This window comes from Poeciliopsis prolifica, unplaced genomic scaffold (assembly GCF_027474105.1).
Source record: "Poeciliopsis prolifica strain line A6 unplaced genomic scaffold, Auburn_PproV2 SCAFFOLD049, whole genome shotgun sequence".
Taxonomy (NCBI): Eukaryota; Metazoa; Chordata; class Actinopteri; order Cyprinodontiformes; family Poeciliidae; genus Poeciliopsis; species Poeciliopsis prolifica.
In genome coordinates this window covers 3,358,381-3,373,823 of record NW_026562424.1, presented here as the reverse complement: position 1 = coordinate 3,373,823, position 15,443 = coordinate 3,358,381, and the positions used below count along the sequence as shown (strand labels likewise).

General features: G+C 38.2%; 2 protein-coding genes across 3 annotated transcripts; one reads left to right on the top strand and one right to left on the bottom strand.

Annotated features, from left to right (window-relative positions):
- The first annotated feature begins 93 nt into the window (after positions 1-93).
- On the top strand, positions 94-3,352 carry pagr1 (PAXIP1 associated glutamate-rich protein 1). 2 transcript variants are annotated; one of them, XM_055057809.1, is made up of 5 exons: positions 94-254; positions 512-691; positions 1,716-2,052; positions 2,733-2,821; positions 2,904-3,352. In XM_055057809.1, exons 2-5 carry the CDS (start codon positions 520-522, stop codon positions 3,137-3,139), a joined length of 834 nt encoding a protein of 277 aa, XP_054913784.1. In that variant the 5' UTR covers positions 94-254; positions 512-519; the 3' UTR covers positions 3,140-3,352. The 2 variants fall into 2 exon arrangements, with proteins under 2 accessions (XP_054913784.1, XP_054913783.1); XM_055057808.1 differs by having other exon boundaries at positions 509-691.
- A 598-nt stretch (positions 3,353-3,950) lies between these two features.
- Positions 3,951-15,174, bottom strand: tlcd3bb (TLC domain containing 3Bb). The gene is made up of 7 exons (XM_055057807.1): positions 14,710-15,174; positions 11,920-12,114; positions 10,778-10,861; positions 10,443-10,668; positions 9,545-9,640; positions 8,013-8,122; positions 3,951-7,106 (listed from the first exon to the last, which is right to left on the bottom strand). The coding sequence occupies exons 2-7, from the start codon at positions 12,033-12,035 to the stop codon at positions 6,839-6,841; spliced, it is 900 nt and encodes a 299-aa protein (XP_054913782.1). The 5' UTR covers positions 12,036-12,114; positions 14,710-15,174; the 3' UTR covers positions 3,951-6,838.
- Between the last annotated feature and the right edge of the window lie 269 nt (positions 15,175-15,443).

The window sequence follows — 15,443 nt, the reverse complement described above, 5'->3', positions numbered from 1 at the left end:
TTTTTTTATATGCGTGGACCATCCATGTACTTTTAGATCGACGGGATTTCAGGATTCCAACAGAACGAAGAAACTCGTCATTGACGGTTCCTCCAGCCAAAATGGCGCTGTGTTTACGTCTCAGTTTCATCCTGTATTGCTCTTAATAAAATTCATGGGGAGATGCGGTGATTTTATCGCTTAGAAAATAACCCGATGACCACTTTAGGTATAATTTAAGCGATCCACGAACGAAGGCGAAATTAGATTTTAAGGTTTGTATCTTATTTGAATGTGTTATGTTGAAACAGAGCTAACGGACAGGCCTGATTCTAGCTAGCATGAAAAGTGAAGGATGAAAGTAAGTTTTGTGCTGAGTGTTTATGTTAAAACAAGAATAAAACGTAAAGATGCACAAGCTGTTGAAAGCGAAAATTCAACTATTACTATCTGACTGTTTTTTTTTTTTTGGCACCTTCCCGACTAAATGCTTTGCAAATAACGCAGACCTGTTATTAATGTCCCCCAGCAGCATAAAGGATGCAAGCTGAAGCCACAGATTCTGCCCTCAGAGAGGGCATCGAGTCCTTGGGCGTGAAGGACTCCGAGAAACCGGCTGCAGACAAAGAGGAGGAGAGCACAGCTGAGCAACAGGACACAGAGATGACAGCTGCCACTGAGGAGGAAGACTCTGCTGCTAAGGATGAAGCAGGTAACTCATTTACAAACAAAATATTCAGCATCTACACGTGATAGACCAACAAAACATAAGTCAAATGCTTCAGACCCTACAGCCCTGCAACAGGATTTACAACCATTTATTTTTTTAAAATTAGAACCAACATTTAACTGCAATTGCAGTCTTTTGACTGTACAAATTAGTACTTGTGTAGACTGAAATAGCTCAAGTTCAATTGATGGGGATGACTGCAAATTGCAATTTTTATGCCTTCCCATGTACATGTACTTTGATTTAGATCTGGAGTCTGAAACAATGTTTTGTTTAAAACTAGTAGTTCTCAATTGTGCTCCTCAAGATCCACTATTCTGTATGTTTTAGGTCATTTCCTGCAGCTACACACTGTCCTAAATTATTAGGTGATTAACTGGCATCTGCAACTTGCTAGCATGCTACGGGATCACTTGACACAACTTCCAAGCACCAGAGACAATAATCCACACTAATATGTCCTAGATGACATCACCAGTGGTTTTCAATCACTGCTAATCCACCTCATCTGCTTTTGCTGCTTCTCTTTAAATCTCTGCCTGGTTGTACAGTTAGAAACTGTCGTTGGAGTAGGGGATATGATTCTTGTTTGTTATTATCCTGCATCCATAAAACCCACTTTTCTACAGGACATATTTTTCTTTTTTTATTCTTTAAATCTCTTGGAAACACTGCATTATTATTCAGAATTTTCCAAATGTGTGTTGGTCTGTCACATAAATCCCCTAAAGAAATACAAAGTCATTTTAAAAATAGGATGATGTGAAGGATGATGAGCCTTAGCCAAAGTATAGACAGCATTTTAATAACAGTTGAAGTCAACAGTTACCTGATTGTGATACAAAGTGACAATGGGTGCCTGGAAAATACAGGACACTGCACCTTTAAGACAGCAGGAGAAATAAGGATTTATATGAGTATTATAAAAGTATAATACTATACTTATTGTATTATAATATACTATACTTATAATATATTGTATTTATTCCATCTCTGATTTTCTCAGATGAGATCACAGATGCAGCAGAAGAGGAGATGCAGAAAGCTGAAAGTCAAGAGGTCACCATAGGGGACACTGAGGACGGCAAGCAGGCTGTGGTGGCTGGCGACGACGACTGGGAGCTTCCATATAGCGACGAGGAAATGGAGGACCCCAAAAACTGGATGCCTGCGCCGACTGAGATTAAAAGACTGTATGAGGTCCTAGCTAAAGGGGAGATGCTGGAGCTGAACTTTGTGCCCCTCCCCAGACGGCCTCCAACACCGGAACGCACCCCGACGCCTGAGAGGAACGATGAAGAAGAAGCGGAAAGGGAAAGAGAGAGGCTGGAGAGAGAGCGGAAGTTAGTACTACCTCTGCTTCCTGTTACATCAGATGGGTTACTTCTTGTGGCGATGCAATCAATCAATTGTTGACTAATGATTTGTTAAATCAAAATTAGTAAAGATCAAGTAACTAATAACCGCTTAGATCATCTTTCAGTGTTGTAGTTTGGCCGCCATCCAGCAGAGGGCGCCACTGGTCAAGCAAACAGAATCAAAGATGGCGGCCATAAACAAGGAAAAATAAAAAGGATTCAAAAGGGCGTTTTGGAGGCAAAATGTCCTTTATGGTGTTGTTTTTTTGAAATATAAACTCTTAAGAAGTTCCTCAAGTTGTTTTAAAATATAAATACTCGACAAGCTGCTGAAATTATTTAGTACCGCTAATTTAGTTGCGCTGTATTGCGGAAAAAATACTGAAAGTCAACTATTGATTCGATGACAGACAAGCAGAAAGTATAATAGAAAAACTGTTTTATCATATTGCATAAATATGTAAAAGTTTAATAATGTGAGAAAACTTCAACTTTGTTTATTCAATCAGTGTTTGATACAGCTAGCACAAAATAATTATGGTGTTTTTAAATTCAGCATTGGTTGAAATTTTGTCTTTACTGTTATGGAAAGATGATCAGCAAAACAATACTCAAGTTTTTAAGAAAATGGATGTTCAGCAATTAAATGTTTTTCATTTTTTCAGGCCTCCAACTCCAACTGAGTTCGATTTTGATGAGGAACAAATGCAAAGCACACCGAAAAACTCGTTCCTCAGCAGACGCAGAACGCCAGGTGAAAAGAAAAGATCCACAGCAAAGACGAGAAAAACAGTCATTTGAGAAAATAACCAGTTTTGCCCTTTTTTCTCTTGTAGGATCTTCCGGTCGGTCCTCTGTAAAGCGAGAAGCTCGCCTGGACAAAGTGCTGTCGGACATGAAGCGTCACCGGAAAATCGAGGAGCACATTTTGCGCACGGGGCGAGACCTGTTCAAGAGCGAGAAGAAGCTGGAGGAGGCGCTCTCCCCGAACAGCCAGAAGGAGCGAGAGAAGGAGAGGGAAAGAGACAGCAACCCCAACACCATCTTCTCCCCGAGACAGAGGAGATACTGACCCATTCGCTGAGGAAGACTTCACCAAGAGCTCCTCCAGGCTCTCAGGAAACGGGATAATTTCTAATGTACAAAGTTTTGTATGGGTTTTTTGAGTGTTTTGTATGACAATAATAAACATTTTCAATCGTTTTCTGACTTACTGTAACCAGAATGAAGATTTCAGGTGAATGTTATTTGTATTTTCCAGATGATTAAAATAATCTGGACAGCCTGATTTGTAAAAGTGGTGGGTCAACGTAAATTGTCTTCGATTTGGTGTCATTTTCTATCTGCAAATGAAAAGCAGCTCACCGGAGTTACTAAGTAGCCATCTTTTTGTTTTATTCCAGCCAAATTTGCGAAAGTTCCCTTTACCTCGCCTGTACACCACACACCCTGGACACACAAGAAATTATTTGTTAGCATCTTTTTATGTATTTCTAACATTGTACAAACAAGCTTTAAGAATTTAAGCTTGCTTATACAAGGTGCCAATATTTTTATCAGTTTAATCAACTGTCAGAATAAATGGTTACAAAAATAATCGCCAGTTGCAGCCGAAAATTACATAAATTTGAAACCTTATCTAAAAAAAAGCATTTTCAATGAAGACTGATAAAAAAGTTGTTTGCTTATTAATGTATTTCTAATATTGTATTAAGAGATTAAATGAAAATTTTGCAGAATGTGCCAATTTTTATTATTTTTTAATTCATAATCTAAAAAATTATTAGTTACAGCCCTACTAATGATCATACTAATGATCAGGGAAGATTTACTGGATGTCAAAAGTGCCAAAACATAAGAAGAAGAAACGACTCCAGACAGGCTCAGGACAGAAAGAAGTATATTTTAGCTAAGTTCGAGTAACAATACAGCCTTCACATAAGGCTCAGAAGCATAGAGTATATGTATGCATAAGTATGCATTCAAATTCACAAACCAAATAAATAAATAAATAAATACTTACAAATAAATAACAAGCATTTGTGGAATATACAGTACAGCAGTTTGAAATGTTCCAATATTGTCAAGAAGCGGTACCTTTATGGATCCACGGAACGGGGGGAATGAATATTCAGTGTTCGACATGCCAACAGGGGTCCCACTGCTTCGGCACGCCCCATCGTTTCACGCTTTGATTTGTGTTTTTCTTTTTTTTTCTTTAAACCAATTCACAGGACGCTGTAGCTGCATTACAGCAACATAAAGTGGTAAAAGAAGCCAGTTTGTTCATAGGTGGTTCATGGAACCAGAGGCTCAATGATCGGGGGCGTTCCACCAAGTCTGAAAAGACAAAAAACAAAAAAAAACCCCGAAACAAACAGAAGAAAATAAGGACAGATGTGCTGCGTGTCAGTCCCCGTGAGGTAACTCTCCATTCTTGTTTCCCTTCACACATAAAGTCTCTTGACTAAGATTTTAAAATACTGAAATCTCGTGAATCCCTTTGTGAAATAGTCCTGCCAAGAAAACGGATAATTTAAGATCAACAGCAGCACCGAACTTATGAAGACAAAAAAAGAAGAAGAAGCAGGAAGTGTGTATCTGTTTGTGGCAAAATGGGATTTAAATGTGACACCAGTGAATGGAATGACAGTAAAACTACACGGAAACAAGAAGCACAGCTAAAACCTTTCTGGGACATTTGCACACACTAAGCTGTAAAACCAACTGCTTGATGATTACTATTCAATAAATCTGTGTAATAATAATAATAATCAGGTGCTAAAATATGTGAGAACATATTAGGCTGTTGTAGTTAAACACGGAATGGGGAATTTTACTCAGGTTTTGGGATAAAACAGAAAGAAAAGCAGAATTGTTTTTCTACTGAAAGAGATAAATTAATGCTAAGCATCAATCAAAACTGAACGGGGCCCAAAGCTGAACTTGATTTGGGGGCCCGTTCCAGCTGAGCTCGTCACACACCAGCCAGCGCTGATTTCACTTCGCGAGTTTCAGCAATTAAATGATGTTTTCATGCTTGGCTCTAACATTTATCCTTTATCGCTTTTCTACATTTAAATAACAGTAAATTAGTAGTGGTGATATCTGTAACTATTTTAAAGCTGTCATTAAGAATATATTCATTCTTGGTCAACAACACTGCAAATGTAAAGTTTTGATATCTATATTCCAAGACTCTTTGGGGCCCCCTGGTGGCTTGGAGGCAGACAGCCCTGCAGCTTCAAACATTTAAATCAGGCCACATAAAAGTATTAGATGCATTACGTTTTTAGATTAATTAGTCAGAAATTGTCAAATTTTAAAAAATGTTCTGAGTTTTCAAAGTAAAAAAAAAAAAAAACATTTAGAATTTAGAAACTCAGAAAATTCCGACATTCTCCTTAGAAATTTTTCTAAATTTGGAGCTTTTTTCTTTATTCTAGAAAATTATTAACTTTGGGGCCTCAGAAATTTTCTTCATTTGTCTAAAAACTAAGGAAAGGTAATTGATCTCAAAATTTCTAATATTTTTGGGAGAAATTTACCTACTGTTTTTTTTCCATCTAGTAAAAATATGTAAGGCCTAAAAATGGACGCCGCTGCTATAATGAAATAGATTTCTTCCCTTTTTTTGCAAATAAATTTCATGGCTGTAGAACAAATTTCATCCAAAACCAAAACATCTTTTTTAAACACACAGAACAAAACTTTTTTCTAATTGTAAACTTTCATATTTTAAGGTGAAGATGTTTTAAAATAAATAATTTTCTTTAAGACGGCAGATTTTATTTTGGATTTAAAATGATATGTTTATTTTCTTTTATTGTGGGGATAAGGATTTTTTAAAAACATTTTGTTAAATTAAAGATGAATATGTTCCAGCTCTTACAACTGCCTTGACATATTGGTTTTAATCTTCATCTGAGCAGAGTTCCCATTCCATTGTTCTCACAACAGCAGTGCTAACGTGCAGCCAAATAAAAATAAATAAATTAAATTAAATCTTTTCCTCCTTCACATAATACTGACACGGAAAAGACCATTTTACATCTGCTTGCTATGTACAACCGTCACATTTTGCTGTCTGACGAACGCTTTTATTCCGTCTCAGAGACTAAACTAAAATCGCAAATGAACCTGGAAGAGTGGGGGGTAAGGCAGCAGAATACAGTATAATGACGTATCTCCCTTTAAAGATGAGTCAGTCTGCAGGTTGGTTACATTTTGTTAGAGTGACAGTGACTACATAGAGGATACAGATAAACACTAACAAGTCAAAATACTGCTTAGCTGGGTTTTTTTTTTCCTTTTTTGTTATTTTTTGAAGGTCTTCTTCGTTACTAAACTGAATCAGGCCTTTCACCTACAGCAAACATACTAACATACAATATAATACATTCCTATTTTCCTGCTCTTCCTATAATACGAGGCAGCGAGGACTGTATTTGATCTACGTGAGGGGAAATGGCCACCTACACTTGCTAAATATCCAGGCAGGCTCCTCCCGGGTCAGTGCATGTTCCTATCCGTCACAGTGCCTGATGACATCTTAAATACTAAGGTGCCCTAAAGCTCCATTTGGTTCCTACAAACTACCAAGCTGAAGTACTTGAAGGTCAGCCACCGCTTCGTTTTAGCCGTTTGCTGCCTCTGAAACACTTCAGCGTGATTTTAGGTTTACTTTTTACTCTCCTTTCTGTTTACATACTCATTGGTACATTCGCTTTCCTCCCCCCCACGCCGCCGCTTCTCCTCCTGCCTCCTCCTCTCAGTGAGTGGTCAGCTCTGGCTCTGTGGAACGCGCATTGTAGCCGTTAGAGGGCTGCGGCAGCGCGTTGCCGTCCCCCTGATGCTCCTTGTCGTCGGCGGAGGGCGCGCGCGGCCGCCGGGAGCGCGACGAGCCGGTGAATAATCGCAGAGCCCCCCGGCAGATGAGGGAGAACCAGTAGAGCTGGGGCGCCATGAGAAGGGCGGCGCCGACGTTACAGTGCCAGGGTACTGTCAGGGGAACCATGTGGAAGGGGATCGACGCGTACCTGAACCCAAATGAGAGAGACAGAAGCAGAACCTTAGCGTTCTGCTTTATTTTAAGATGCAAAATGCGGTCAGAAGAGCCTGAGATGAACTCATCATAGGCATGAACGGTCAGAAAGACTTTTGGCTTTAATGTTTAGTCTTTATTGTTCATTCATCAATTAGTGCACACAAAACAAACACTGCAAACTAAAACACAGAAGTATTGATTAACAAAAACATAAATTCAACCCTCATTTAAAGAGTTTGACGCTGCTATGTATTGTGCCTCCAAGCCACCAGAGGGCGCCGAAGAGTTCTTACATGTAGAGGTAAAAACGTTAGATTTGCAGTGTTGTTGACCATGAACGAAAATACTCTAAAGGTTTATGAAGAGAACAAACAATAAAAAAAAATAAAATAAACAAATAGAGACACATTAAAATGGATACATTTAAGACAAAAAAAAAAACATTTTTAATTTAAAAAAAATCTTAACAGTTATTTTCTGATTTGCATAATTATTTTTTATTTCTCTAATATTTCTTGTTTTGATTAATCCAACATCCAATGTTTTTACTCATAATTCTGACTTAAATCTTATGAGACCAAAAGTCATAATTCTGAGGGGAAAAAAAGATTGAAGTCTGACTTCTGAAATTCAAAGAAATTTTCAGACTTTTTTTTTTCTGACAAAAGTCAGAATTCAATGAATTTCAATTTTGTTTTCAGAGGCCTTAATCCTCCTCTGTGGTTGTTTTGCCTTGAAAAACGCTTGTCTAAATAAATGACTAGAATCTCCAAATCAGTGACCTTCATGCCGATGATGAGCCCGGTAAACTTCTGACTGCGGTTTCAGATCGGTCGCTGTGCAGGTTGGTGACCGCCAGCTCAGACGACAGAACGGAGAAGGAAAAAGAGAGACATACCTTCCATAGACGTAGTAGAGGTAAGGGAAGAGTAGGACTCGAAAGATGAAAAAAGTGACCAGCATAAGAGCCCCATTCACTTTGTGCAGCAGAGTGTGTTGCTGTTTGTACTGAGAGTGGAAAAAACACAGAGGGAGAAAGGAAATGCAAAAGGTACAAGCCGACAAGGTTAATAATCTGAACGTTATATCCGTCATTCTAACACTGTTAGGTTTTACTCTATTTGCTCAGAGTGATTAGGGGATGGCAGGAGGGCACAAGGATATATATTTCTGGTCAAAAGCTGATTGGTGTCTACAGGAGGAAGGTGGATGTTTTTTTAGTTTTTATAACTTTCTCACTTTAGGTGTTTTCAAACCCAACATTTCTGTTTTGTTGTTTAGTCATGAAGAAAATCGCCTGATGTAATGCGGAGCTTTTAATACCATTTGTTCTTTTTCTGTGGTTTCATTTTGCACTGCCAGGGGGCGCTGTGGTTCTGCTACTGCAGGTTTTACTAATGTAACCATTGACCTAAACTACAGGATTAAAAATGATTTGTCTTCTTTACGCTTCCCATAAATTTTTTTCATGAAATTTGCAGACTAATTTTTTCTGTTCCTCGTCTCCATTTGTAAAGGTTGAAACAGAAAACAACATTTTCCGCCCAAACGAGGAAGACATTAACAACATTAATTCTAATAAAGCCTCTTCAACAAAATGCTAAATGGCCTGCAATTTTTAGCACTTTGACTCCTTCTTTCATTTTGTTTGATGTAAACTTTTCTGGTTGTGGTTTTTCCAACTATATTATGATCTTAAATGTCCTTAAAAGGACCATTTGTAGCATCAACAACAAATGATACATTAATCAATTAAAATGTTAAAATATGATTAAATATCTCTGCCTTTGATGATTACTTTTTAAAATGTAATCAACACCCAAATCAACTTTGTAATTGTTAATAAACTGTCTAAATAGGTTATTCAGGGTTCTGTGTGAATTTGTTTAGCTGGACAATATTTTGCCTAAAACAATCTCAGTATTTGATTGAATTGGATGGTTTATTAAAGTATCGACTCTTAAACAGAAAATTAAAGCAAAATAAAAGCCACTTTGTAAAACCTCCAGCAGTGCAAAAACAAAAGAAAAAAAGACACAAATGTATTGATTTTGCAAAATATCAAAAACAGCAACATGGTCCGAAAGCACCTAAAACATAAGCTGAATGCTTGGGTCTAATCGCTCCACTGGGCTGACCTCCAAACAGACACTGAAACATTGCAAACACATAAACACAAACCTGAATAGATGCAGATGTGTTGCAATTCATACAATGTGTATCCAAGCACACTGTCAGCAATTAAAGAGTGACATTTAACAGTCTGTTTGTAAACATCTGACAGCATGAACAAGCTGCATGCTGGGAATGACCGGAAATATACGCCCTCCAATGAATTAAAAAAGAGAAATAAAAGTGTAAATTAAGACATTTAGTCAGTGCCATGCACCTGTGATGATGATCTGGATTTGTCTGAACATCAACACTCACCTGGATGAGGATTTTTCCTAAGCAGACAGATGGAGTGCTGAGCTCCGCCATGAACATTATGCCCTGGAAATAGTCGCCCTTTCCTTGTCGCCAAAACTGGAAAAACAAAACATTTAATACTTCAATAACAAATTCAATTACATTTAGAATATGTTGTTACTTGTTTTATAATAACAAAAAGGGATGCAATATTAATTAATAGCTAATTAGATTGAAATTAGTTCCGATCGATTAACTAATAATGTCCTCTTGAACCTTTTATAGTGTTGTAGTTTGGCCACCATCCAGCGGAGGGCGCCGCTGGTCATCCTGAAGCGGAGCCATAGATACAGGATTAAAGATGGCGGCCAAATAATGACGGGAATTAATTATTAGTCAATTGAAAAGATGAATCAACTTTAGATTAACGCATTAATAGCTCGCATCCCTAGAAACAATACATAAGAAAACTAAGAAAATGGCTGCTTAGTTGGTAGTAAGTCGATCAATGTGATCAGCTTTGTATTAACTCATTCATCAATAACTTGTATCCCTGCCACAGGGGGGCAGTATTGGTGGACATATTTTTACTCGAGAGTAAAAAAGTATTTGGTAAAAAGTCTACTGAAGTACTGAGTAACTGGGAATTACCAATCATTTAATATTTAAAAAATACATCATCAGATGGACCAAAATGTAAAGCGAAGTGGAAATGTTGGTATTTTAAGGAAGAAAATGACAATAATTCATATAACAAAACCAGGCAAAATACATTATAGAGAAACAAAATTACTAAGTAAAATTAATCCTAAAAATAATTTTTTTGAAAGAATTTATTAAACTAAATGTAACCAGTTACTCCCCATCTCTGCAATTTCAGTTTTCCTTTGCGCAACAGAAAGAGCGACATGACAGTTACCACAGACACGGGGAAGCAGACGGTGACCATCACAACGTGGTGCAGCACCATGAGGAACTCGCGACGCAGGTAGCTCCTCACTGCTGAGCGCATGTGTTGGGGGGCCGCCAAGGCCTCCTCGTGACCTTTCACCCGCAGCTTGTACCAGTAGCACATGAACATGGCGTAGATGTCGTAGACGAAGTAGGGGACAGCAAACATGATGTAGGTGCTTGTGAGCCAGTGCCTGCGCACACAGGAAGAGATGACAGTTTTTACATCAAGGCACAGATTTTATTGAAAGTTGATGTGATATTATTAATATTATTATTATTACTATCAGCCGTACAACTTACTGGTCTTCAATTATGTCCTTACAGGAAGATGCAATGATGTAGCCAGCTGAAGAAGCCATGACTGCCTGAACCGATGACACCAACCTGAGTTCAGAACGGAAAAACAAAAAATAAATCAAAAAAGTTGTTTATTTTTCCCCTGCATTTCTTTTTGTTATAACCAGGGATGTAATAGTTTAGAGCATGTGTCGAACTCGAGGCCCCGGGGCCAAATCTGGCCCGCCAGAGGTTTTTATCTGGCCCTCGAGACTCCAGATTACGTCAATGAGTCCCCGGTTTTTCACAAATTCGCAAAATTCATCCAGTCAACAGATCCCCACATTTTTTTCTGATTTCACTGCTAATTTTTCTCAAAATTGGCCAAAAACATTGGATTTAAGTGACTGCTGCCTCAGCCTTACTTGATGTTATAGTCTGTGATCGATGCAGCAATTAATAAAAAGTCACATTTAGCATACATACATAAGCACAAATCTAAAACTTCCTTGCAAAAATTTCTAAATTAGCACCACAAAAATCTGTTATTTTGATTGCAATAAAACGAAAAGAATCACAAAAATCTGGAGGGACTGACCAGTGTAAAAAGATTTTCACTATTATTTAATTTTAAGAAACACTTTCTGAATGCTTAATACATTCTACCCATCCTACCTTTTAAGAACATTCAGATTTTTGATTTGGCGCAAAATGAAAATGAGTTCAACACCCCTGGTTTAAGGGGATATTTAGTTTTATTTATAAAACTAAATAAAACTTCAGTTTTATTTTATTGTGAAATTTTGTCTTATTCAGTTTGCTATGTTAGTATTCGTCAAGTACTGTTTAGCTTTCGTTGTAGCGTTAGTTTTTTAATTATTAGGTGCAGAATTAAAAAAACTTAAAGTATTAGATTGGGTTGGGTACTAAATATTCAGAAGTACCACTTTCAAATAATGTATTCAATTATTGTAGAACAGCAACTGACTGGTTTTATGGAGGACTATAATTTGCTTTGAAATGATTGAGCAAACAATTTCAAAGAAAGAATCACATCAGATTTTAATTTTAAGCAGCCTCTAAACAAAAGTAATGTTCAGGAAGAACAGTGATCACAGTTACCACATTACACATAAACGTGTTGGAAAGTTTTGCGGAAGCCCGACCTGGCCGATACGATAACCGCATCTCCTTCGCTCCATCTCAGTGACTTCAGGCATTGTTTGGACAGAAGGAAAAGGCCTGGAAAGAACACAGACCCAGCAGCCAAGATGGTCAGCATGGTCCCTGGCGATCTGTCTTAGGAGGCAAGAAGTTCGGCAGACAATCTGGTCCTTGTGATCTGTCGCTCTCTGTCCTCTCTGAAAAACACACAGAGGATGAGAGTGAACACCAATCGCTCGCAAAAAAAACAAACCCCAAGTGTTTACAACTGGCTGTGCTCAAAAGATAAGAGAAAGGAACACGCTATCATAGTCCAACACACGTGGCTGTACATTAAGCTAACCTCCCTGATGAGACGTTCAGGGACACACAGAAATATAGGTCTGCATTATATTACCAAAAAGGATTATTTAATCGATAAAAACGTCAATATTCTGCAAGTGTTCTATATTTTTGGAGTAAATTGTGGCTACAGCCAGAAGAAATCAGTGCTGCTGGTTTTCAGACAAGCCTAATTTAGAGGGTTTTTTTCAAGGTTTAAATATTAAAGCATAATAAAGCAGGTACTGACATAAGTGGGTTCATACTAACAAACAAAATTCCCAAAACCTAGCATGATGTGGGAAAACAGACAAATCTTAAATTCTGACAGTTTTTTAAAACATCTGAAAATTGTTTTAAGAAAAACACTGATTTTGAAATTGTGAAACATGCTGAGCTAAGGAAATGTTAACCCTAAGGTCGATCATAAATTATTCAGTTGTATTAAGTCTCTGTTACCATATTGCCAGTTGGCAGTAGCCCAATACAACAGGAATAAAACTGAAGAACCTAAAAACAGCAGAACAGAACGACAGCTTGCAAGGTCACAAGATGAGAGTAACAATGGCAAAAAAATTAAAAACTATTGTCACATCAGGAGCGATTTTACAATGGGAGGAGCTAATTAGCATCTCAAAAGCTCAAAGAACATCTGAACTATGATCACAGAAAAAGGAGGCCTGATGATGCAGAACCATAAAATAATAATCCTGTCCCCAACTCCAACATCTCAAAATGGATGTATTCTGACAGAACAATAATCCCAAACGTTTATCTGAAAACCAGTTTATCTGAAAACTGCTTTTCAGATAAACAGGATGTCACAAGGCTTCTTGAAAGGATCTCACCTGACGAGTGCTGAAAACATGTGGACTAAGCTTACAAATGTCAGAATATGAATTATTGGCCAAGACTGTGTGTGCTTGTGATTATTTTGCCACGTCACTGGAAAAAACCAATTGAGTTGAATAAACTCTACCCTTTGTGCCAAGAAGAAAGGCAGAATATTACATTGGTTGCTGCAAAAGGCCTGAGGTCAACTTGCTAAAATAACAGAGTTGAATGTATGTAAACCAGAGAAAAAAAAGAAAGTATGGAGGACTATCAGCCCTGCATTAGCATTCTGTAGACTGCCATCGGTTTTCTCCACGAGATGAAACAAAAGCATGAAGTAAGATTTCCATATCAAGACAATAGTAAAAAACAGTATCAAACAAAAGTTATCACATCTCTCAAGATTTAAAAACAATGAAAAGCTTCAAAAATATTTGCCTGATATAAAAATTATTCCTTCAGTTTTTTTCTTCCCTCTAATTGAAGAAATCGTTCAGCTTTTAATGTTAGTAAAATGTTCTACAGTTAAATGAAATGTATACATTCAAATACATAAATTAATGTCAACAATGTTTGATTTATGTTGAATCCTGACCTAAACCTGAGTATACTTTAACACTTTTTTCTTTTTATTGACCAAAAATCAACAGAATTTGAAGTGAAAATAGTAGTTTCGCCTATCAGATTAAAAATACAGCAGCTCGGTGACATAAATGTAAAATAATAAAGTCTCTGCATCTTCCTCCATCATCCACCTGATACCACTGGGAGCATTTACCAGCTTCCTATCCACCCCATTACAAATATTGCAGTTTACTTACACTACACTGGCTGACTCATTAAAAACGAAAAAGTTCAAGTCCATTAGCAAAATGCGCAATGCGCTATTTTTTTTTTTTTTTTATTGTGGAAAAATGTTGACATTAGATGAGGGAGCTGGAGCTCATTGTTCCTGCAGGAAGCCCGTTAGTTAGTGTCACCTGTCTGGGAGGTGAAGCTTATCCACAAATTAAAACTGCTAACACGTCAACGCGCGTCGGGCATAACTAGATTTTTATTTTAATATGTTTTATGGGTGGGGGAGCTACTGAACCAAAATGGGAGTATAAAAAAGGCAGATAAAAACTCACGGAGTTACGCTAACTTAGCTAACGGCTCGTTCTTTTTAAACAAATTGACCAGCTAGTGAGGCTAACCTGCGCCAGAAGGACACGAACAAGTCAGCAACACGTTAATTAAATAAAAACAAACACTGACATTTTATTGAGAATATCAGGAAGCATGCTCTGTCATCAACATAACGAACCGGTTGACGTTAAAATGACCGACTGTCTGCGCTGTTGAATCACCTGCTAACAATGACGACGCTACGACCGTTAGCGATTAGCCGAGTTAGCCGTGATGTTATTGGGGGACCCATGAATGCAAACAGCCGAGGTTGTTTTAATAAAAATAACTCATATATCCAGATGCATCTATTTGAATGTTTATTTAACTACAGATGATATATTGGCGTTTAAATGTTCTTTATTAGCTTGTTGTTTGTTTGTAGCAGCCAGCTGCCGCAGTTAAGCCAATTGCCCTCGCTAGCACATCGGGAGTTGTGAGCATGTTCTGAATAAATATGAAACATTTACACAGCGGCTCTGCAGAGTCCAGTCAGCGTCCAGCCGAAGGTCGTGTCCTGCGGGAAGCGTTTAAAGATATCCCAGGGGTCTCGGCCTCGATGCTCCGCATGTTTTATGTGGCCGCTTGAATGTTTGAAGGGTAGCGGCGAGCTAACACGAGCTAGCAGCAACTTTGATCAAAATCTTCGCGAGGTTAGCCCGACGGCAACTGATGCGAGAACCAGGCGGCGCAAACACTCGGTGTTATCTAACGGAAACACGTTAAACCCGACTTAAAGAGGAAGCTGCGCTCCGATGCAGCGGTACGGTGAGCGGATGCTGTCGCTATGTCATCCCCTCGCTGTCTCGCCACATCACACTAGAGATGCTGCTGCTGTTGCTGCTGCTGCCTCAGCCTCCCAGATGCAGCGTTGACTCAACACTGCTGCACCAGCAGCCAGTTCCTACAGGTCTATGGCGAGAAACGTGCACCAGTCACACATCTGCGTTTTTATGTAGGAACCTAGAGACATGTTGAATAGACTGGAGGGAAAATCTGTTTGCAAAATTCAATTAGTTCCCAAAGGAAGCAGTTAGCCGTTATATTCGGGCACAAATAACCCTGTTATTGATTTATTTTTTAATTATGTAAGCATGTGTTAAAGAGGAAGTTTCTTGTGCTCGAAGCGTTTATAAACGCTGCAGCGCTTTCCGACTACAGCTGTGCCTGCGATTATTCAGACGATTGGTCGAGTAACTGGATT

What these genes read in the sequence shown, in the direction of transcription:
- pagr1 (XM_055057809.1), top strand. Translation starts at nt 520, where the DNA reads ATGCAAGCTGAAGCCACAGATTCTGCCCTCAGAGAGGGCATCGAGTCC. An exon ending in AGGCTGGAGAGAGAGCGGAA is followed by an intron (nt 2,053 to 2,732) that starts GTTAGTACTACC and finishes TCATTTTTTCAG; the next exon opens with GCCTCCAACTCCAACTGAGT. An exon ending in CAGCAGACGCAGAACGCCAG is followed by an intron (nt 2,822 to 2,903) that starts GTGAAAAGAAAA and finishes TTTCTCTTGTAG; the next exon opens with GATCTTCCGGTCGGTCCTCT.
- tlcd3bb (XM_055057807.1), bottom strand. Translation starts at nt 12,035, where the DNA reads ATGCTGACCATCTTGGCTGCTGGGTCTGTGTTCTTTCCAGGCCTTTTC. An exon ending in TAGGAAAAATCCTCATCCAG is followed by an intron (nt 8,123 to 9,544) that starts GTGAGTGTTGAT and finishes TTCCACTCTCAG; the next exon opens with TACAAACAGCAACACACTCT. An exon ending in CTCTACTACGTCTATGGAAG is followed by an intron (nt 7,107 to 8,012) that starts GTATGTCTCTCT and finishes ATTTGGGTTCAG; the next exon opens with GTACGCGTCGATCCCCTTCC.